The sequence below is a fragment of the Acomys minous genome, assembly GCF_964271855.1.
Source record: "Acomys minous genome assembly, chromosome: 10".
In the NCBI taxonomy this organism is placed as follows: domain Eukaryota; kingdom Metazoa; phylum Chordata; class Mammalia; order Rodentia; family Muridae; genus Acomys; species Acomys minous.
Genome location: NC_140491.1, coordinates 16149036 through 16172503, shown reverse-complemented (window position 1 = coordinate 16172503; position 23468 = coordinate 16149036). Strand labels below are relative to the sequence as shown.

General features: G+C 40.8%; 1 protein-coding gene and 1 long non-coding RNA gene across 3 annotated transcripts in view; one reads left to right on the top strand and one right to left on the bottom strand.

Moving 5' to 3' along the window:
- LOC311607716 overlaps nt 1-23468 on the bottom strand; it is a 612504-nt gene that overhangs the window by 115946 nt on the left and 473090 nt on the right. The gene's annotated exons all lie outside the window — the stretch shown is intronic.
- TBC1D19 (TBC1 domain family member 19) overlaps nt 6189-23468 on the top strand; it is a 110510-nt gene continuing 93230 nt past the window's right edge. For both annotated transcript variants that reach the window (XM_084799715.1, XM_084799714.1), the window contains exon 1: nt 6189-6419. In XM_084799715.1, the coding sequence (XP_084655841.1) occupies nt 6321-6419 (99 nt within the window). In that variant the 5' untranslated portion in view covers nt 6189-6320. The remainder of the gene's footprint in view (nt 6420-23468) is intronic.

The window sequence follows — 23468 nt, the reverse complement described above, 5'->3', positions numbered from 1 at the left end:
AGGAAGCTTCCTTTTCTTTTCTTTTTAATTACCTGGTAGACAACCCCACAAACTTTGCTTTAAATAGTGCAAAATTATATTTCCAAAGTCTGTGCCAATTTGTATGACCAGAGAAAAATCTCTGAGAATTCTAAAAGAGTACCTTCCAAATATTGGGAGGAATTAGATGAATGCAGTTTTAAAACAAGCTACTTCCTTCCCAAGTCACCAGGTTTTTATCTATTTTTAAAATACCATTTGTAAACATTCTGCTCTTGTCATATAATCTCAGCCCATTTTCAAAGGGCCTCTATTATTATTATTATTATTATTATTATTATTATTATTATTATTATTATTATTATTTTACTTTTAAATCTCACCATGACACTGAGGAAAATGCCACATAAATAAATAATTCATATTTTTGATATGAATTCTATGTGAGCAGTCTTGAACCCATATATTGCCTAACTCTTTAAAATTTTTTATTTATTATAATTTATTCACATTACATCCTGATTGTTATCCCTTCCCTCTTATCTTCCCATTCCTACCCTCCTGCCCTCTTCTGCCCTATTTCCCTGTCCTAAGCCTCTGATGAGGGGGTGCTACTCCTCCATCTTATGACCTCCACCTATCAGGTCTCATCAGGATACCCTGCATCCCCTTCCTCTGTGTGCTCACAAGGCTACCACACTATGAGGGGCACCAGAGTTGAGGCAGTCCTCACTCTTCCCCACACCACACACATGGAGAATGAGCTGTCCATCAGCTACATCTGAACAAGTGCTCTAGGTTCTCTGCTTGCAATGCCCATGGTTGGTGCATCAGTTTGTGCAGGGCCCCCTGGGTCCGGATCAGTCTAGCTTTTTTAAAGGATTTATTTATTTATTATGTATACAATGCTCAGCCTCATGTACACCTGCAGGTCAGAAGAAGGCATTGGATCACATTACAGGTGGTCATGAGCCACCATGTGGTTGCTGGGAACTGTACTCAAAACCTCTGGAAGAGCAGTCAGTGCTTTTAGCTACTGAGCCATCTTTCCAGGCCCCAGATCAGCCTGGCTTTACCATCTTCTTGTGGAGCTCTTGACCTCTCATGTCCTTCCATCCCCCAACTATTACATACAAGTCCCAGCACTTGGCCCAGAGTCTGGCTGCAGCTGTGAGTCCCAATATCTCTCCTGTTCCCTTGCTGGGTGGAGTGTCTCAGAGGACATTTATGTTGGACTAATATTCACTTATAAGTGAGTACATACCACATGTGTCTTCCTAGGTCTGGGCTACATCACTCAGGATGATCTTCGCTAGTTCCATCCATTTGCCTGCAAATTTCAAGATTTCTTTGTTTTTGATAGCTGAGTAGTATTCCATTGTGTAAATGTACCACAGCTTCTTCATCCATTCTTCAGTTGAAGGACATCTAGGTTGTTTCCAGATTCTGGCTATTACAAATAAAGCTGCTATGAGCATAGTTGAGCAAATGCCCTTGTTATATGGAGGAGCATCTTTCGGGCATATGGCCAGGAGTGGTATAGTTAGGTCTTAGCAATAGCATTATTCCCAAGTTTCTGAGTGCCAGAATGATCTCCAATTGTACAAGTTTTCACTCCCATGAGCAATGGAGGAGTGTTCCCCTTTCTCCACATCCTTGCTGGCATGTGCTGTCACTTGAGTTTTTTTTAATCTTAGCCATTCTGATAGGTGTAAGATGGAATCTCAGAATCATTTTGGTTTGCATCTCCCTGATGACTAAGGATGTTGAGCATTTCTTTTAGTGTTTCTTGGTCATTTGATATTCCTCTGTTGAGAATTTTCTGTTTAGCTCTGTACCTCATTTTTTAATTGGATTATTTGGTTTGGTGGCATTTAATTTCTTGAACTCTTTATATATTTTGGATATTAGCCCTTTTTGGATGTAAGGTTGGTGAAATTTTTTTCCCAGTCTGCAGGCTGTCATTTTTTCTGTTGACAGTGTCCTTCACCTTACAGAAGATTTCAGTTTCATGAGGTCTTATTTATTAATTGTTGACCTTAAAGCCTGAGTTGTTGGTCTTCTGTTCAGGAAGTTTTCTCCTTTGCCAATGAGTTCAAGGCTCTTCCCCACTTTTTCTTTTTCTTTTGTTAAAAAATTATTTATTATGTATACAGTGTTCTGCCTATGTGTAATGCCTTCTTACCAGAAGAGGGCATTGGATCTCATTATAGATGGTTGTGAGCCACCATGTGGTAGCTAGGATTTGAACTCATGACCTTTGGAAGAGCAGGCAGTGCTCTTATCCTCTGAGCCATTTCTTCAGCCCTCCGCTTTTTCTTTTAACAGGTTTAGTGTGTATGGTTTTATGTTGAGGTCTTTAATCAGCTTGGACTTTACTTTTTGCAGAGTGATAGATATGGATAAATATGGAGAAACTGGCAACTTAATAGTATACCTGAAAGCTTTATACTAAAAGAATAAGTCACAGTTAAAAGAAATATACAGTTGGGCTCGAGAGATGGCTCAGAGGTTAAGAACGCTGGCTGCTCTTCCAAAGGTCCTGAGTTCATTTCCCAGCAATCACTTGGTGGCTCACAAATATCTATAAAGAGATGTGGTGCCTTCTATTGGCATGCTGGTGTATGTGCAGGCAGAAAACTGTATACATAATAAATAAAAAAAAAATAAAATAAATAAATAAATATTTAAAAAAGAAATATGCAGCAAGGAGAAAAACAAATTCAGAGCTCATAAGGATAAAATAGAAACAAACAAATATCAGCAAAACAATTACAAAGCATCAATAAAATTAAAAGTTGCTTCTTTTAACAGATTTAGCATGACTAATTTTATGTTAAGGCTCTAATGCACTTGGATGTTAGTTTTGTGCAGGATGATAAATAAGCATCTATTTGGATTTTTCTACATATAGACATCTAATTAGACCTGCACCATTGGTGAAGATACTATCTTTTTTTCCATTGTATGGTTTTGGCTTCTTTGTTAAAAATCAAGTGTCTATAGGTATGTGGGTTTCTTTCTGGGTCTTTGATTCGATTCCATTGGACAAAAGCCTATTTCTGTTCCAGTACCATGCCATTTTTATGACTGTTGCTCTAGTATCACTTGAGATCAGGGATAGAAATTCCTCCAGAAAATTTTTTATTGTAAAGGATTGTTTTAGCTATTCTGGGTTTTTGTTTTTCAAGTATAGTCTGTGCACTACTGATCAGCACAAGGATCACCTAAGGATGCTTATTTACAAATATTCCCATCACAATACCACTCTTATGCTGAAATCATTTGGACCACATATCTTTCCTTTGTAGCAGATTCAACCCATTGATAGGTAATGGATATTGTCATAAACTTATTTGTTCCAAAGTCAGTGAGGTGTGTCACTTTTGTGATAACACGGAACATGCTTGGATTTTTTTATCTTTCAAGTAAATTCCCGACTGCACATAGTTCAATTTATTCTGTAATAAAATGTGCTGAAATCAGCATCTCCTTTTAAAACAAGTAGGAATCATTCTTAGTGTAGGTGGTAGAGTTTATGGAAATCACACTCATGTGAATAAAGAAAGAAGGTGTTTTACAGCGCCTCTGGAGTGTGCCTTAGTGACTTATTAAGTAGGAAGGGTGTTTTTGACATAAACCACATTCTTGTCCTAAGGATGCTTTTCACATGCATGCTTGGCTCCTATCCAGTGAGATCCAGGCAGCAAGAAGAACATGTCTGAGAAAGGTGGGTTGAGCCCAGAGACCGAAATCTGTCGATTTGGAGTACCACTCTGCTAATTTGAGTCCACTTTAGGGGATGTCTGATTATTTTACTTCTGCCTCTGTGTAGGCAGCTGTGACCACTCAGGTGAGGTTGGACTCATATTCACCTATGAGGCTGAAATGTGAAATTGGGGTTTTCCCAGTCTGCTCATTGTGGGTACAGTACGGATTTTTAGATCCTCTATTGAGACCCAAGAAGACTTATCCTTTTCAGTTAATGGTGAAAGAGGGACCTGAACACAGTAAACTGTGCACATACACAGGTAGAAAGATGATGGAGTCTGTTTTTTTGTTAAAGCTCTTTGCATACTGGATGCAAGTTCCTTGAGAGAAGGGATTGTTTCTTACCCATCTTTGTATTCCTTGCCATTCCTAGCCTGAAGCAGGTGCTTTGAAAGGTCTTGCCAAATTAAATTAGAGAAACAGAGCTGCCAGCAGTCTAGAATTGAATCACACTGAGACACATCGGCTTCCATGTCTGTAGGAAACATAATTTTAGTGTTATGATTAAGGGTTTGTTTTTCTTGTGCATGATTTGAAAATTAAATCTACACCAACTTCTTGATTGTTGCTTCTAGCCTGATCATTGTTCTCTCAGAAACGATTTAGAGCATTAAAATCTTGGGCTCGACACTTTAATATTTCTTGTATGTTTAGATACTTTCTGTTCCCTGTCAATATTATGGGATATTATTTTCCCAAATTATCCCAACTTTGGCATCTTATTCATTAATATTGTAACACTAGATATCCTTTCTCTACATAATAGTCCCCAGGATGATATTTTCCTTATTTTTTTTCGTGTGTGAAAGCTGAAGTTCTCATGGGGAAAGAAAAATCACATAATTCTTTGGGCACTTGCTAGGAAGGGAGCTAGAATGTTCTCTGAATGCAGAAATCTTGCTTCTTTGTTCCTGCCCCCTAAGCCCAGGAAAGCACAGTTATCTCTTTGCTTAATTTGCAAAGGAGAATTTCCCATCGTTTTTATTTTTTTATTGTTGATCAAAGCCAGGTTGCTTTGAAGGTTCATGAACAGGTAGGTTATTGCCTTGAAGGGACTTCAAAGAATCAAGATCTATTCATGCACAGGTCTGAGACACTCTGTGCCAAGGGAGAACTTTTCTTTGTAAAAAAGCAAAGAAAGTACTATTATCCCTTCCATGCCTTTCCTAAACCATGTAGACCAGGTGAACTATCTGGAATCTGTATCTATCATCATAGTATCTCTGTGATGGTTCAACAAATGCCAGGGTGTGGGCAATGTACATAGATGGCAGGTGTCCAATCTCTTTGAATTTCTATCATTTATTGGCTCTAGTCCCTTCCTATTTAGAGTTTAGCTTTTGGATCACAGCATTACAATATTCTAGGCCTTGTCAGCAATTCAAATTACCACTAGAGGCCTGCTGATTCAGAATCCATTTTTGATTTAACAAAATCTCTTCTGATTCTTAAGCTCATTAAAGTTAGATGTAATTAGGCCATGGTAGCCTTTTCAGCATTCTCATGCTGTTTTCCTGAAATACTACTATTGCCTTCCTTAAAATATATGTACACACACAAACTGAAATTAATCCTTAATTACTCTGGTGATGATAGTCTAATGCGTAATTATGCCTTAGGGCTTTTGATGAACTACAATTGGCCTTTGGATTGACATTCAATTAGTTTAATTCTTTTACTTGTAATTATAAATATCTTTCATATATTTCCTTGAGGACAAGAACTGTATTTTAATAAATATGTGTGGTCATGCAATTCTTTGTATGTAAATGCTTGATAAACGGAAAGTTGAACCATAATAAAATACCGAATGAACATATAGAAGAGGATTTCTCCAGATGGCAAATTTCTTGAAGACCAGGACGGGATCTTAAGTCATTTTAAAATTAAGAATAAAAAAAAAAAGCACTAGTCATTTTTGTTGGTTATATATGTAAGGAGGCTAATCCTAGGATATGACGCTAGACTCTATAAACAGCAGTTCTCAATCTGTGGGTTGCAATGCCTTTGGGGGGTCAAATGACCCGTTCACAGGCATTGCCTAAGACCATTGAAAAACACATATATTTGCATTACAATTCGTAATACTAGCAAAATTACAATTATGAAGTAGCAACGAAAATAATTTTATGGTTAGGGGTCGCCACAACATGAGGGACTGGCTGGGTTCATACGAACCATTAGAAAGGCTGAGAACTGCACACACACACACACACACACACACACACACACACACACACACACACACACACACACACACTTTGTGACTGAGGAAGAACACGCTTTTGTTCTGGGTTTTTCATCAGACTGGGTAGGAACAATGAAATGAACTCTACTACCTGGCCCTGTCTCTCTTCGTCCTCGGAACGCAAGTGCTAGGTCTTTCAGATGCAGAGGGGACCAGAGAGGGACGGACACTCGGCCCAGCAGTTGCCAGGCAACGCTTGCTGGAGGAGTCCCAGCATAAAAAAGGTCCCGGAGAAGTGTAAGCGGCCAGGAGTGAGACCCTGCAGCACATTCTTTCTGTGCCGGCGGCTGTCCCCGCGGCTGGGCGGGTTAGGGCAGGGGAAATGTTGCAGGAGGAGTCGGACCTGTCTCTCATCATTGCCCAGATCGTCCAGAAACTCAAGGGCTCCAATTTGTATGCTCAGCTGGAACGGCAGGCCTGGGTAAGCAATGGAGACTAGCGGGCCCACAGGATGTCCTGTCTGCTACAGGGCCTCCACCCAAGCCGGAGCTCTCTGCTGTCTCCACCCCCTTTTTGGTGTTTTAAACCCCTCCCTGAGCCCTGCATCTAGGTTTGCTCAGACCCAGGCATGGGGCGATTATGTTTTATTAAAGATGGGTGGGGCGCACCACGCCTTTCTTCAGGCCGGAGAGTGCCCAAGGCTTCTAGTTCGTTTATCTGTTCTCGTAGTCCTTTAAGGGAGCTATTTTTTAAGCTGTTGGATTCACGAGTGGCACGCCTTCCTTCTGTTTCACTGTCTCGCGGGTGGACTGGGGCTGCTTGAGGGTTTTTTAAATGCGTTACTTTGTTGCACTTTACTCTCCCTGCAGTGATTTTTTTTAATGCTCCCACCTAGCGCTTATTGAACACATTCAAACAGACCAGGCACCGCGAGTACACAGAATAACCAGGAAATCGTTACTGTATGAGAAGGTAGTGTAAATGGAATCATACAGTATGTAAACTTTTGTGGATGCGTCTGTCCCCGTTATGCTTTTGGCGTCCATCCAGAATGCTGGTATTTTAGTATTTCTGTTCCTTCTAATTGCTGGATAGTATTTCATTGTTTGGAAGCCCTGCTGTTAGTTTCTCTGTTTGGTACTTACCTGGTGAATATTTAAGTTCTTTAGAGATTATGGATAATGTCAATATGCTATTCTGTGACAGTATCTTTGATCAATGGGTTATCTGGAAAAAGCCATTGTTTAGTTTTCAAATTTTGGGAGTTCCCCCAAACCCAGTTTCTTTCTTTTGTTGATTTCTAGTTTAACTCCAGGATTTAGAGTATTTATATTATGTTAAGTCTTTAAAATTTGTTGAAGTTCTTTTAATATTTTATTTTAATTTTATTAATTTATTCAGATTACAACTCAATTGTTATCACATCACTTGTATCCTCCCATTCCTCCCTCCCGCCCGCTTTCACCCTATTCCCCTCCCCTAGGTCTTTTATGATCCAGAACATGCTTTAGCTTGCTGAACATTCCATATGTACTTAATAAGCATCCTTTTTTCCCTAATGTTTTAGAAAGTCAGGTAAATCAAGTAGATTGAAAGTTTTGTTCAAGTGTTCTGCATCTTTATTGAGAGTGCTGTGTGATGATTAATCTTAGGTGTTAACTTGATGCCCCTGAGAAGAGGAAACCTTGATTGACAAATTGATCCTGTAGGTTTCTTCTGTGGGCATGTGTATGGGGCATTTTTGTGATTCCTATTTGGAGTAGGTGGGCCACGCCCATTGTAGGTGATATCTGTAGGTGGGTGAGCCTGTTCTGTATAAGAAAGGTTAGCTGAGTGACGAGCCTTGGAGCAAGCTTCCGTGATCTCTGCTTTAGTTCCTGCCCTCTGAGCTGCTGCTCTGGCTTTTCTTTGATGACGGACTATAATTTGTAAGCCAGATCAATTCCTTAACTCCTTCAAGTTGTGCCGGGCATGGTGGCACTCGCCTTTAATCCCAGCACTGGGGAGGCAGAGGAAGGCGGATCAGTGTGAGTTCGAGGCCAGCCTGGTCTACAAAGTGAATCCAGGACGGCCAAGATAACATAGAGAAACCCTGTCTTGGAAAAAAAAAAAAACAACCAAACAAACAAACAAAAACTCCAAGTTGTGTTTGGTCAGTGTTTTATCATAGCAACACAAAGTAAGATGTGGTGCTTCGTGTGTGTGTGTGTGTGTGTGTGTGTGTGTGTGTGTGTGTCGGGTGAAGCGAACTTTGAGGTTTTCATCATTATCTTCCTTATACTTGGATTGCAGATTCCTCCACCCAGACATCTACCACGTTGTGCTTACAGTAGGTCTTCAAGCAGAGTCAAGTTGTCTCCGTATTTCTATTCCTGCCCCAGTGTTTGTAAGTTTCTGTCTATGTTCCCTTTAAAGCAGTAGGCCGCTTTAGACTAGGCTAGGATCGTGGTGGGTGTGGGAGCTCCTGATTAGTCCCATCTGTACTAGTAGGCCGTCTTCCTTACCTGTGAGGGGCCCTTCTTACCCCTGGCCTTTGTCCTTCCCCTTCTTTGTTTTGTAACCAAGCTCTGCCTTGGATCCGTGGCCGGTGTGTGAGAGATACAACCCTACTCAGGTGCCAGCTCACCTCTTTGTATTGGTGTGGGGTCCTAGGCTCAAGAGAGTTTTACTTTTCTTTTTTTCTTTCCAACCTGCCCATGAGGCAAAGACCTTTCACAAATACTCTGGGAAACTTTGTGACCCTGTTTGGGCTTTAGGGCTCTTGCCTCACAGGAGAGGAGGGCTGAGTTGATATTGCATTTTCATGCTTGTTCTTACATTTTTAGCAGATTCCTGTGCTGCCCAAATCTTTTGCGAGACCTTGATGGAGGCCCACGGGAAAGGATGGGCCCATGGGAAAGAAATCCATAATGAGAATAGCTTTCTTCTCTGTTTTGTTCTCTGTGCCGCTCCCAACTGATGTGCTAGCTCATGTCTAGTCTATATACTATGCACCTAACCTCAGTGGTTAGGCAGATTATGACAGACACCTGGAAAGTTTAAAAGCTAGCATCCACATATAACAGAAACCATGGCATATTTTCTTTTTGGCTATTGGCTTCCTCATTCATGATGAATTTTTTTTAAATTCCATCCACATACCTACAAATTTTATAATTTTATTTTTCTTAACAGGTGAATTATATTCCATTATGTAAATAAACCACATTTTCATTATTTATTAGTCAGTTGATGGACATCTGGGCTGTTTCCAACTTCTGGCTAGTATGGACAGAGCAGCAGCAAGGAGCATAGATGAGCAAACACCTGTATAGTAGGATGTAGAACCCTTTGGTTATATGCTCTAGAGTGGCAGAGCTGTATCATAAGACAGATCAACTCCCAGCTTCCTGAGAAACCCCCACATTGATTTCCATAGTGACTGTACTCCTCTTTGAATAGGAACGACTAGCTGGTCCCCTTTCCCTGCATCCTCCCCAGCCTGTGCTGTCATGTGTAGTATTGATCTTGGCCATTCTGACTGAGTAAAATGAAATATCAAAGTAGTTTTAATTTGCATTTTTATCTGATAGTAAGGATGTTGCACATTTCTTTTAAGTGTTTCTCAGCCCATTATGTTTCATCTTTTGGGAACTCTCTGCTTAGTTTTGTACTCCATTTTAAAATTAAGTGATTTCTTTTTTAAATTAAGTGATTTTCAAAAATCAAGTTTCTAGGTTTTTTTCTTTAGTTCTTTATATAGTCGATACTAACCCTCTGTCAGATGTACAACTGATGAAGATAATTTCCTGTTCTGTAAGTTAATGCTTTGCCAGATGATTATGTCCTTTGCTGTAGGCAAGGATCTCCTAATGAAGGAATCTAAACAAAGTTACCAAATAAAAGAGGAAACAATGCCTCAATTGGATATCTCCTGCCACCAAGTAAAATTTCCAATGCCAGGCATGGGTTAATGTTATTAAGTCATTGGCCAAAATGGACCCTCCTCCCCCAAGGCTATTGATTACTCTCCACAACCTGAAGGTCAGGCACTATTGCTGAAGACATTTGTTTATGTTGTCAAACATGGAGAAGCCAAGCTGGTACCTTAGCTAGACACTTCCCTGGTAGTCACTAGCATTTGTGGTACTGGGAGGCACTCTGCACACTACCAAAGAGAAAAGTAATGATCAATAATACTCACCTACAAACCCTGCAGCCTGCAACAGTGGCTTGCCTGCAAGATAATACTGATGCAGGAGTGACACGGGTGTTATGGGAATAACATCAAAGCCCACTCTGTGTGGTAGAACCCACACCTGACTGTCTAGTGTTCTTTTGCTCTGAAGAGACACCATGTCCATGGCAAATCTTATAAAAGGAAGCATTTAATCGGGACTTGCATACACTTTCAAAGGTTTAATCCACTGTTATTATGCTGGAGGTGTAGTGGCTGTTAAGACAGACATGGTGTTGGAGAAGTAGCTGAGAGTTCTACATCTGGATCTTCAGACAGCCGGAAGAGGGAGCCACTGGGCCAGACTTGGGCTTCTAAAACCCCAAAGCCTACCTCTAGTGATATAGTGGCCTCCAATAAGGCCACACCTACTCCAACAAGGCCACATCTCCTAATCCCACTCAAGTAGTGCTACTCGCTAATGACCAAGCATTCAAATATATGAGCCTATGGGGGCCATTCAAACCATCACATCACTAATGGTAAAGTGGTCAAGAACTTGAGTCTAGGTAGGTAACAAGCCTGCAGGAATACCTCCTACTATTATTCTGCCAAAAGATCACAGTAATAAAAATAGTTCCTCATGACAGACTACTATACTCATATAGATCAATGCCTTGCTCAACTCGAATTAGAACAACTTGCAGTAGAAAGTTAATTAACACAGAGACCCGCACTTGACAATGTGCAGAGAGAGTCTTTGGAGAACTCAGTCCTAAAGAGGATGTCTTCATCAGCATCCTCCCCTCAAGGTGTAGGAATCTATGTGGAAGAGAAAGAGCCTAAGAGCCAGAAATGATGGATGATTCCAAGGAAACCGTGTATTTTAGACACAATAGGATTGATACACATATGAACTTGCAGACACTGGCAGCATGTATAAGACCTATATTACTGCGAGCCAGATGGGGTCCCACCACTGAGAGAGGAAAGTAAATGCAGGTTCTCACTTCTAACCAAGAAGCCATCTGCAATTGATAGCCACTGGCAAAAAGAAAATCAGTTTTTTTCCCCTAATAAATTGTCACTGGGTGTATCAATCATGGTCCAGCACAGTCTCCATGCCCAGGAGTAGTTTTGTTTGTTTGTTTGTTTTTGTGGTCTTTTGTTTTTGTTTTGAGAGAAAGAGAGAAAGAAAGAATTGGGTCGGTAATTAGGTGGTAATTAGGGCCTTTGAGGGAGGGGGAAATATGATAAAATATATTGTTTGAAAAAGTTTCAATTAAAAATAAAAATATGTAACAACTAACAATTAATATAAGAGGTCTGCAGAGACGACTGAGTGGTTGTGAGCACTGGTTGCTCTTCCAAAGGTCCTGAGTTCAATTCTCAGAAACCACATGATGTCTCCCAACTGTCTTTAATGGATCTGATTCCCCCTCTTGGCATGCAGGTGTACATGCAGACACAATACTCATATGCATAAATAAATCATTAAAAATTAATATAACAAAAGTGAAAAAAATCAGTCTATTTGTTTAGTAGCTGATTGCTTATTGCCTGCTGTGTATTAGCCTCCCTTTGTTCCCAGGCTCTGCCAAAGGTAAATTAGATTGGAGACCTGCTTGTCCTTGGATGACCTTGTTGAGAATTTGGCTCATTTGGTTTTCTTAACAATTTTTGGGGGGGAGGTGCATGGGTGACAGGGTGGAATCAAAAGTTATGATTTCATTCCAAATGATCTGACATTGGTAAGAAGACACCGGATCTCTTGGAGCTGGAGTTACAGGCCATTGTGAGCTCTGGGTGTGGGCTCTGGGAACCCAACTCAGGTCTTCTGGGAGAGCAGTGGGTGCTCTTAACTGCTGAATCTTGCTGACAGCCCCTTCAGGTGATGCTTGTTTAATTGTAAAGGTCCCTCTTCATTAAAACTGTTTTCTAGATGATGCATGGAGGTCTTTGTAATCTTGTTTCCTCTTGCCTTTGTGTGATGCCAGTCAGACAGCAGCATGCCTTTAGTGAATGCTTTGCATTCTGTACTAACTAAAATGTAGCCTCCAAATGACAAGATCATTGTCACCTAACCCACCACGAATCAGCCTTGGGATTAGTTACCAACTTTAATGCCATTATGTGTTGAGCCAAAACTGAGTTTTCTCAAGATCAGTTTTCCCTTGGTTCCTTCCTGGGTCTCCTAGGTTTTCAACAAAGGGTTTGATATATTCTGTGGGTCTTTTACAGTGCTTCTGTTGTTGTTGTTGTTGTTTTATTTTATTTATTTATTTTTTTTGTTAATTTTTTTTTTCCGAGACAGGGTTTCTCTGTGTGGTCTTGGCTGTCCTAGACTGGCTTTGTAGACCAGGCTGGCCTCAAACTCACAGAGATCCGCCTGCCGCCGCCTCCCGAGTGCTGGGATTAAAGCTGTGTGCTACCACACAGCTGAGAACCCAGCTTCTCAGCACTTTTTTGGTGTTGAACTTTTTAGCCTTCTATCTCACAGTGTCCTAGTTTCTTGAGGATAAAACTGGCCAAGCACTTAATACTTGCAAAGTGTCTACTTAATTCTCCGTATCCTCCGCAGCCCTGCATGTGGCTTTGTGATGGCCTTGTCCTGATTCTCAGACCCATGTCTTTCAGAATAGGCTTACAGTCCCAAGGGAAGTGTAGCTGTTGCGTAGCCAGATCTTCCCTCAGGATTGTCTCTCATTATTTATTTTCTCAGCAATTCTTTTCTACTTTTAGATGTGTGTGTGTGTGTGTGTGTGTGTGTGAGAGAGAGAGAGAGAGAGAGAGAGAGAGAGAGAGAGAGAGAGGGAGGGAGGGAGGGAGGGAGGGAGAGGGAGGGAGAGAGAGAGAGAGAGGAAGGGAGGGAGGGAGGGAGAGAGAGAGAGAGAGAGAGAGAGAGAGAGAGGGAGGGAGGGAGGGAGAGGCCATTTTTTGTTCTATACAAGTTTATTAACCAGCTGGTAGATTCTCTGTCCACTTTGTACATATTCATCTCATTTGACTGAACAAGATAACATACCTCACAAATAGTTATATTAGTAAGGGCTTTATAAAAGAAACCCTGTTTTTTTGTTTTGTTTTGTTTTTAGGTGCAAACGACACAGTATTTCTTTGTCCAGTGTCCTTTGTTATCTCAGTGTTCACTGTGGTGCTTTGCCCTTTACCCTTGAAACACTGACCCATTTATTCCTTTAATCAGCTTTGCTGAAGTACTTTTAAACAGCTGGCCTGGTACTATGTGTTTTCTACCTTTAATTAACATATTTTCCTGCTGGTACATCTCCTGTACTGCCTCAAGTTTTCTGTTTAGGAGTCCACAGAAATTGGTAGAGCAACTTACAAAGAAAAATATAATTGTATAGATGCCTAAAAGCTAAACATAGATTTTAAAATATTTTTTCCTCGCAAATGTTATCTTCAGCATATATAATTAGCCATCAATTATGCCTAATATATCCTCTTATATAGCAAAGTTGTCATGTCTTTTGTTTTCTAAATATCTCCAAGTAGCAGTCTTGAAGTTATTTTGAATTTTAGGACTGAGTTTTCTCATTCATTCTCTAGACACTGAGGTGATGGTGTAATTCCAGATTGGTGTCCAGTGCAACATTGGTATTGCTATTTTATTTTATTCTGCATTAAATAGATGTTGTATAAGCCATGGAATGTTATTTTTATTCCATTAAGCATTTAATATATCTTATTACTCATTTTTTATTAAAAATAATAGAATTATAACAGGAAGGGCCTGAAAGAAGATGGACTTTAACGTGAGGAATATATAATAGGTATTGTCATGTCTAGAACCCCAGAGCATCCTGATACTAGTAAAAAAAAAAAAAAACTCATGAAATTTATCTCAAATATATAGAATTTATATTAGTATGAAAGGTCTGGTCCATAATTAGGAAAATATGTTCTATGTTTTAAAAAGATTTTTTATTATTTTAAAATTGTGTGTGTGTGTGTGTGTGTGTGTGTGTGTGTGTGTGTGTATGTGTGCGCCTGCAGGTGGGTGGTGTGAGTTCAGCTGCCTGTGGAGGTTAGAGGCATCAGGTCTCTTCAGAGCTGGAAGTTAGAGGCATCATGTGGTTGTAACCTACCTGAGATAGGGCCTGGGAATTGAACTTGGATCTTCTGGAAGAGCAGTATGCATTATGCATAGACTGTTTTGTTTGTTTGTTTGGAGTATATTTTTAGGTAACATTTGGCATATAGTTGGGGAAGATCTAGATTGGATTGTTGCACATGGTATACAAATGAGAAACTCAGGCTCTTTTATTTGTCCTGAGGCAGGAAGTGATGCCATCCTTACCCATTATTGTATTTTTACTTCTGTAAAGTAAGATAGCAAGGAAATGAGAATTCCAAGAGAAGAAAGTTCTTTCTTTCTTTCTTTCTTTCTTTCTTTCTTTCTTTCTTTCTTTTTTTTTAGAAGAAAAGTTCTTGCCTGTATGGAATTTATATTTAAGATACAAGATACAAGGACCTGGAGGGGACAGGAGCTCCACAAGGAGATCAACAAAGCCAACAAATCTGGACCCAAGGGGCCCTGAGGAGACTGATGCACCAACCAAGGGCAATGCATCATGAGAACCTAGACCTTTGTTCCAATGTAGCTGATGGGCATCTGTCTTCATGAGGGTTCCCTAGTAAGGGGAGCAGGCGCTATCTCTGACATGGACTCTGGTGCCTGCTATTTGACAACTTCCCCCTGGCAGGGCAGCCTTGCTAGGACACAGACGAAGAGACTACAGGCCGCCCTAGTGAGATCTGATAGGCTGGGGTCAGATGGTAGGGGAAGAGGGCTGCTTTCTCTAGAGGACTAGTTGTTGGGGATAGGAGGGAGGAGGGTGGGAATGGGAGGAGTTGAGGGAGGGGGTTATAATCAAGATGTAGTGTGAATAAATTATAAAAAGTAAAAATTTAAAAACAGAAAAAAAAGATACAAGATCTATATTACTTGTGAATTTGGCTTGATAAAGTGTATCTCCTTTTTATGTCAGCACTGAGTTGCTTAGAAAGTATTGTGAAAGATTCTTGGATTAGTAAGAATAAGCTGAAAGGGCTAAGGGAGAAGATTGGTCACAAAAAGTAAAGCGAGAAGGATTTTATGAAAGAGAATAAGAGGTAATAGTGAGACTAAAGGTGGAAAAGACAGTAGGTTGAAAGTGGGTCAGCTTGGCGACGTGAGCAGGCAGCCAGGGAAGGCTCCATCTTCAGTGAGAGAAACCAGAGTAGGGCTGGAACTGTACAGCACTTGTTGATGTAGGCACAGTCAGCGCTCAGGGCGCCAGCCCTTCCCGTCTGAAATGAACACTTAGTCCTGGCTACAGCGTGTTCCGTTGGGACTGCTAGGATTACAGCAATGAGTCTGCACTATGGTTTTAGATGGAACCAGAAGTATTAGGAAGAAATGGAGATACCCAGTTGAACGTGTTTTCATTGAGCATCTCATTAGTGATGGTAATGAGCTCTTGAGAGGAATTAAGGTAATGGCAAGGATGTCTGGGAATTACGGTAGGAAAGGGCAATAACCTTTTACGTAGTAGGTCTCACTTTCACTTTTATGTCTTTAATTATGCTGTGAGATCGTTAAAAGTAAGGAAGGATATCTTTTTATTTTTAAACTCAGCAACTGGCACATACAAAGAATTCAATTAACTATTGTAAGAACAATGCAGATGAACAGAGCACAAATGCACCTAGAGGAAATGGCTGGAGAGTCAGAAAATCTTGTGTAGCTCTCAAGGTGGGATGATGAAACCCAGCTACCAATGTTGGGGCAATGAGAAGGCCAAGCTGGTTTCTTGTGCAGGAACTTCCTAGATAAGTAGGTTGGGTGGGAATAGTTTTTTTTTGAGAGTTGGAAGTTCCTGAATGATGACGACTATTATTATTATTATTATTATTATTATTATTATTATTATTATCATCATCATCATCATCATCATCATCATCATCATCATCATCAACAACAACAACAACAACTATACCAGGCATGAATGGGTTGCTGAGGTACTTTCAGGAGGGGAAGTCCTGGCCTCTGATAGTCAGGAGAGAGAGAGAGAGTGGGAGGAACGCTGTAGCCTCTTCTATTTGTCGTTACTTCCTACGTTCTATGGGTTCTTCTGTATGTCCACAAGCACTCCATGAACTGGGCTCAGGAGGCCCCGACCTACACAAAGAACTAGAGGCAACTAAGGAATTCTGAGAGAGAGAGAGAGAGAGAGAGAGAGAATGTGTCTGTCTTCCTTCCCAGGGAAGAACACGGCAACTGATTATCTAGTACCAAGTGCCCTAAAAACATACAAGTAACATTAGACAGACTGAACAGATTATATTTAGTAATATAACATAACATGTATGTGGCATATAATACATATATATTTATATAATGGCAATTAATGAAAAAAGAGACCATCAATTAAAAAAAAAAAACAAGGAGAGGGGTATATGAGAAGGTTGGAGGGAGGAAATTGAAGGGGGTAATGATGTAATTGTAAGCTCAAAAAGAGAAAAATAATTAAAAAGGCACTTAGGAGTTACAAGCAAATGAAATTGACTTTTCAAAAATGAAACAATTGAGAAACTGGTAAAAGCTATTATAATTCATAGGTATTCATGTAAGCTATTATTCATAGAATTGATGTTGTTATTCAAAAAATATTTGGAAGATACTTTCTCAAAAATGTGTAAAGTTAGCATGCCACTTAAACGAAAGCCATTATGTGTGGTGATGGAACTCAAGCTTTGAATAAAAATGAGGCATTGGAAATGTACCTGCCACTGTGAACCTAATGGCTTCCCAATATTTAAAAACTACTTGTGGTGATATTGGTGGTGACATTAATGAATCTTACTTTTTTTTCTTTTTTTATTTTCTTTCTTTCTTTTTCTTTTCTTTTCTTTTCTTTTTTTTCTTTTTTTTTTTTTTTTTTTGAGACAGGGTTTCTTTGTGTAGCTTTGGCTGTCCTAGACTTGCTTTGTCGATCAGACTAGCTTCAGACTCACAGAGATCCACCTGCCTCTGCCTCTCAAGTGCTGGGATTAAAGGTGTGTGCTACCGTGCCCAACCGAATCTTACTTTTTGATGTTGTTCAGTGACATATATCAATCACCTGACATAGTTAACCAGTATTTGACCATGTATGATGTTACAGAATCATATGCAGGCAAAGACTCAAGTTCAAGGCTGACGAGTGCATTTTAATGTGTTGGAGCCTAGAGAGTTTATTGACATTAGGTTCCACATTACAGCCAATCTTTAGGAAACCACTGCTAACATGATTTTGGTGTATTCTTTTGTTTGTTTGTTTGTTTTTGTTGGTTTTTTTTTAGACAGAGTTTCTCTGTATAGCCTTGAATGTCCTAGACTCACTTTGTAGACCAGGCTGACCTCAAACTACTCAGAGATCCACCTGCCTCTGCCTCCCGAGTACCCGGATTAAAGGCATGCACCACCATGCCGGGCTTGATTTTGGTGTATTCTTCAAAGAACATCTTCAGATATTTGAAAAAATAATAAAATTCTACCCCATTTCCAGTTACACAAATGTATAGTTCATATACATCAGATAAAACAGAAAGTACCATAGATTAGCTGCCATGGAAATTTCAAAATGTGAGTTTTAATCTACTAATTTATACATTGAAAAGATTATATGATGTTTCTCACTGATGTTTTTTTAAAGTCATTTATTATTATGTATACAGTGTTCTGCCTGTATGCACACCTGCAGGTCAGAAGAGGGCATCAGATTACATTATACATGGTTGTGAGCCACCATGTAGTTGCTGGGAATTGAACTCAGAACCTCTAGAAGAGCAGTCAGTGCCCTTAACTGCTGAGCCATCTCTCTAGCCCCCTCATTGATGTTTTAAATTCATACTTGTTTCTAAAAATATAGTCACTTTAAATATGTAAACATTTAGGGTTATGATGATTATTTTAAGATGAATCAGACAATTCTTTATTGTGGTCAGATATACATAAAATTTACCTCTGCTCCTTAGGAGTGCAGTCCCTTGGCATGACGTACATTCACACTGTTGTTAAACACACTACCATCCATCTCTATAACTGTTTAAAACCATCCCAGACTGAAGCTGTGTGCTGTCAAATACTGACTCCCCAGCCCCTCCTGATCCCAGATCACCACATACAACTTTCTCTTTCTGACTTTGACTGTTCTGGGCAGAAGGAAATCATCATATTTGCTTTTGTGTCCCTTTCATATAGCACGATGTCTTCAAGTTCATTCATATTATATAGCATGTATCAGAAAATACTTTCAAAAGGAAGATAATATCTCATACACACAGCATTTTGCTTATCTATAAAAGTATCTTTTATTTTCCAGTTGTAATTATCATCTTGGAGGCTTAATGCAGAATAAGCTCACCCTTTCTAGTTCTTTCTGCCCTTTGGCTGGCTGGTTCAGCTCAGCTGTTCTGATTCAGAACTCCTCTCCAAGCTGGCTGATTCAATTTGGCTTCTCTCGCCTTCTCACTGGAGTGCTCTGCTTGGAAATCTGCCTCTGAACTCCATGAACTCAACTGTACCGAACTCAACTCTACTCAGCTGAACTCACTGAACTGATCTGAATGGCCATGAACTGGACTGCCACTGCGTTCCTCTCAACCTTCCCCCCACTGACTGCCAACTGACTGACCTCAGCTCAACTGAAGTGCCTCTCCCTGCACTCTGCTAAGTCGCCTTCCTTTCCCCTCTGTTCTCCTGAGAGTTGGGAGTATCCTATCTCTGACTCATTCTGTCAAGTTTTTCTCTGATTTGTCATTTTCTCTACCTGCAGTAAGACATTTCTTTCAAACATGGGTGCTTCCTTCTACAAACTAACATTCATAGACTCTGGATCTGTTGATAAGAATTTCTTCTCTGGAAACCCACAAAGTTTGCTATGATTTGTGTGCAGAGAGTTTTTCAGTGGAGTGAGGAGATAAAAATTATCCATCTACGTGGAAGTGGTTAAAGAAATTGCAATCTACTTAAATGATGGGATCTGTGAATCCAGATGCTACAAAAAGTATAAAATAGAAGTTTGTGAGATTGATAATTGTTTCTGTTGTGACAAACTGTGTATGAATTTTAGCTTAAACAGGCAGGGGGACAATGTAGATGAATTTTAATCCAGCAACATGGCAGCTCTGGCACGGGATCACATCCAAAGACCCAGATTTGTGTAATCCAACTAGAATGCAGATATGTCACACACTTTTAATTCCTCTGGCTGGAATACGGACACACCCTTAGCATACACCTTTAATTCCAGACAATGATGTCTAAATGAGGGACGGACAAAGTGACAAATCAGAGAAAGATTTGACAGAAATAGGATACGTCCAACTCTCATGAGAACAGAATAGGAAAGAGAGGCAATTTAAGAGAGAGCAGGAGTTGAGTGAGTTGAGTTAAGGTCAGTCAGTTGGCAAGAGTTGGGAGTCAGTTGAGAGGCGTTGCAGTAGAGGTGAGTTCCTGAGAGTTCAGTTGGTGGCAGTTCAGTTCATGGAGTTGAGAGGTAGACAGTTTTACAGAGACAGGTTGCAGAAAGAAAAAGCTAGACACAGGTGAAGGCAAAATGAACCGAGGCAGAGAACGGGTAGAAGCCAGAATATTAGAACAGATTGATAGAGTTAGTTTGAGGCCAAGCAGAACAATTCAGTCAAAAGCTGAGAGAAGCCAGTTTGAATCATTCAGCTCGGAGGAGTTTGAGCCAGAACAGGTGAGTTGAACCAGCTAGCTAGAGTTCAGAAAGAACTAGAAATGGTGAGCTTAAATCTCCAAAATGACAATTACGTCAGGTGAATAAAAGTTAACCTTTCATTTATTTGTTCATTATCTCTAGTTTTTTGGGCAGTTTCCACATTTGAGATGTTGAAAATAACACTGGTGTCACGTGTCTGTTTGCCTCCCTGTTCTGGGATCCTTGTGGATGCACCCAGAAGTAGAATTCCCAAGTCACATGATAATCATGTGCTCCATTTTAAAGGAACCACCATATTAAGAACTGCTTTCAATTGTTTTCACTTCAACCTAATGGTGTACAATACTTAAAATTCACGTAAAGCATCCCAGAGTCCTCAGTGGTGCTTAAGAGAAGGAGGAACCTGAGATTGAAAGCAGAAGAGTCAGTGTTCTGGAGGAATGCCAGCCAGCCAGGCAGCCACGCAGCCACGCAGCCACGCAGCCACGCAGCGGTAGACAGGTGAGGGCAGAGCTGCTCACAGAGCCGAGACTGACATACGAGGGAATTTGATGAAGCTTGAAATTGATGTGGCCTTAAGGAAAGCAAATGCTGAGAAGACACAATAGCTTTTATTAAAGGGCTCTCACCACAAGGGATCAAACTTGCTCTGTGGCCCGAGGGTGGAGGGATTAGTGGTGGCACGTGTTAAGTGCTGCCTGACACTAGCCCAGAGCAGGAATGTGAGGTAAGCATGGCCGTGCTAAGGTAGGATTGTGAACTGTTTCTAAGCACGGAAGCTAGTTCAGCTTCCACATTGAAGTTCCTCAGGCAGATCACCTCTTGGATGGGGCAGTGGCCTCTGAGTGGTTAGTGGCACAGCACAGCTTCCTGAAGTTCCTTCTAACCCTAAATTCCCCTGATTCTCAGGCACAGCTGGATACCTGGAGTCCAGCGTTGGTATGTGAGTGTAGTGAGAAGGGGAGGTGTGGGGCTCCATCAAGCAAAGGCAAATGGGAGCCCTCTTGATTGCCCTGATGTGTGTGCATGTGTCCTCAGCCTCCCTCAGTCTGCAGCTGTGTGTGTGGGAGTGAAAACTGTGTGTGTCTGTGTGTGCACAGGCACTGTGCATTGGGCTGAGGAAGAGCATGTGTTTTAGACATGCAGAAGGGTGGTGTCACCATCAGCATGGGTGCATGAAGAGTGAACACAGTGTCAAGACTCTGAGTTCCCCTCCCACTGTCTTACAGGAGGAGTATATTTTAGTTCTTGGAACTAGAGGTAATGGGTTTTAAAAAGACAAGACCTCTTCTCCAAGAATCATATCTTTCCACATGAAAATCTGTTATAGATATCTAGTCCATTACTATCCGGGCACATCTTATATCTTATAACATTAATTTATATTGAACTTCATAGCCTAAAAATTGCTTTGATAAATTTCTACTCAATTTTCATTATGACTTAGTTTAGCTTCTTTTCTTTGTTAAATAAAGAAGACATAACTGCAGAGATGTTAAATGGCTTAATCAAACTAATAAGTAAGTCTGGGAGATAATTTCAACCCATGCTCATGCCATCCTACGTGCTTTTAAAACTTGCCTCTATTATAGCCAGGCTTAAAACAGGTGATTAAACAACTATATTAAATAACCCCTCAAACTTATTAAACACCAGAAGTTCAGTGCATAGACTTCACTGCTCCGGTGAACATCTGTGCTCACTCATGTTTGCACCTGATACATCACACAAGTCAGGATGCAGCTGCAGCTGCTGTGCAAAGCATGGTGTTAGCCAGGGAAAGCACATGTGCGCATTCTCACAGGCTGCTACTGTAGCATGATGTTGAGGTGCAACACACCAAGTGGAAGGAATGCCATGCACACATAGTGAGCGCCTGGGTCAGAAGCCCTGCTCTGGTTTCTGTGTTAGTGATAAGGGAATTTTTGATTTATCCTAAAAATAAAAATTTTGAACTACTTCTCTGTCAATTTCCAGTAACATGTTAACTTGGCAATGTGATTAGATTGTTAGGAAATTTATTAGTAATACGAATATTTCTCTGTAAATCAGAAGTTTTCTCTTCATTGAGCCATCAAAACAAAATACAGAAATAAGATACTGAAACTGTGTGGCTAGCAGAGTAAAGCTGCAGCTTTTCGACACTGAAAAGACTCATCCTCAATGTGTAGCAATGCTGACCTTAGTGTGGTTTATACAGCACACTTCCCAGAGTGTTTCAGTGACATTCACAGAGCTCATGCTACTGAGTCACGTGTCAGAACTGTGTCACAGCAGCATGTGGTGCTCCTGTTCCTGCCCTGCTTTGTGTATTGTGTATTGGTTTGTATGGTGGCTGTGCCTGAGCCTTTCGTGTGGCTTGGTCCTGGGCTCAGATCCAGATCTTTGAGTCTGCTTGGCAAGCCCTCTACCACTTAGCTACATCGTCAGGTACCCTCTCCTGGTTTTAATTCTCCATTTTCTAAAGATTTTAATAATTACCTTGAATGATTGGTGAATTTGGTTTCTGCCATATCCAGAAGGGCTCAGGGAACAGACTTCCCTGGGGCAGCGAGAAGATGAAGAAAAGACACGCAGGAGGGTAGGCGGAACCATGGGCAGGATGCTGGGAGCTAGCGGTCTAAGCTCTCTGCTAGAGAAACCCAGGTCCTTTCCCTGCCACCACCTCAGTGTGCTTATTATAATAGAGGTGAACAGAGAGGCAGGGCTATTGTGTACAGATAACCAGGAGGCAGGGCTTATGGCCTATAGCTGAACCACAGAGGCAGGTTTATCTAGTCTGATAGGGAAGTAGTCTTCAGACAGTCAGTTCCCAGAAGAAAGCTGTGGTGATATCTTCTGCACACTCTCTCAACATCCATACCTGGACCAGAAGGGAAGGAGTGGGTGGGGTGGGGTGGGGTCGGGTGGGGACGGGCAGGGAAGCTTTTGATGCTTGTGCCCACGTCAGCAGTACACATTCACTCAGGACTGCACTTGCTCCCTGCTATAAAAAGTCTATCACGGAGGTCTAGCAACCTTGAGATGGCGAAAATGTTTAGAAAGAATAGTAAGATTTTTCTCTTCAGATTCTTTAAATGGTGCTGTGTGAATCATTTCCAAATACAAACCAGGAAGGGAAAGAAAAACAGGAGACGTTAACTTTCCATTTGCCTCAGTCATTGTGAATAATGAGCCGGAGGTTTTACAGCTTTTAAAATACTCCTGGGAATAATGGGCTGGAAGTCACTCTGCTCAGTTAAAAATAATTTCATGAAGTTCCTTATTTATTTGGGGATAAAATTGGCTTAAAGGGTAGGACATGGCTTGGTCAATATAATTTTTCTCAAGCAGCAATTAATGCCAGAGTAATACATAGAAATGCAGAAATGGAGGCCTGACCTTGTCCTTTGGTGGATAATTTACTCAGAAAGATAAGTGAGACGAGTGCTGCGGTGTGTCGCTGTGCTGTCACAGAGGACATGGTGTTCTGGGTGTTCTGTCTTTGTTAGGGGACCCAGGGAGGGAGGGTTTTAGAAGTTACTATGTATTTGCAATGAGGGAGCGTTGATTTCTAGGGAAATGACATAAACAAAAGTTTGAGCCCTCAGGGGATTTCCAATTGTGGGGCTACAAGTGAGGACCATGGTGAGATGCTTAGGGG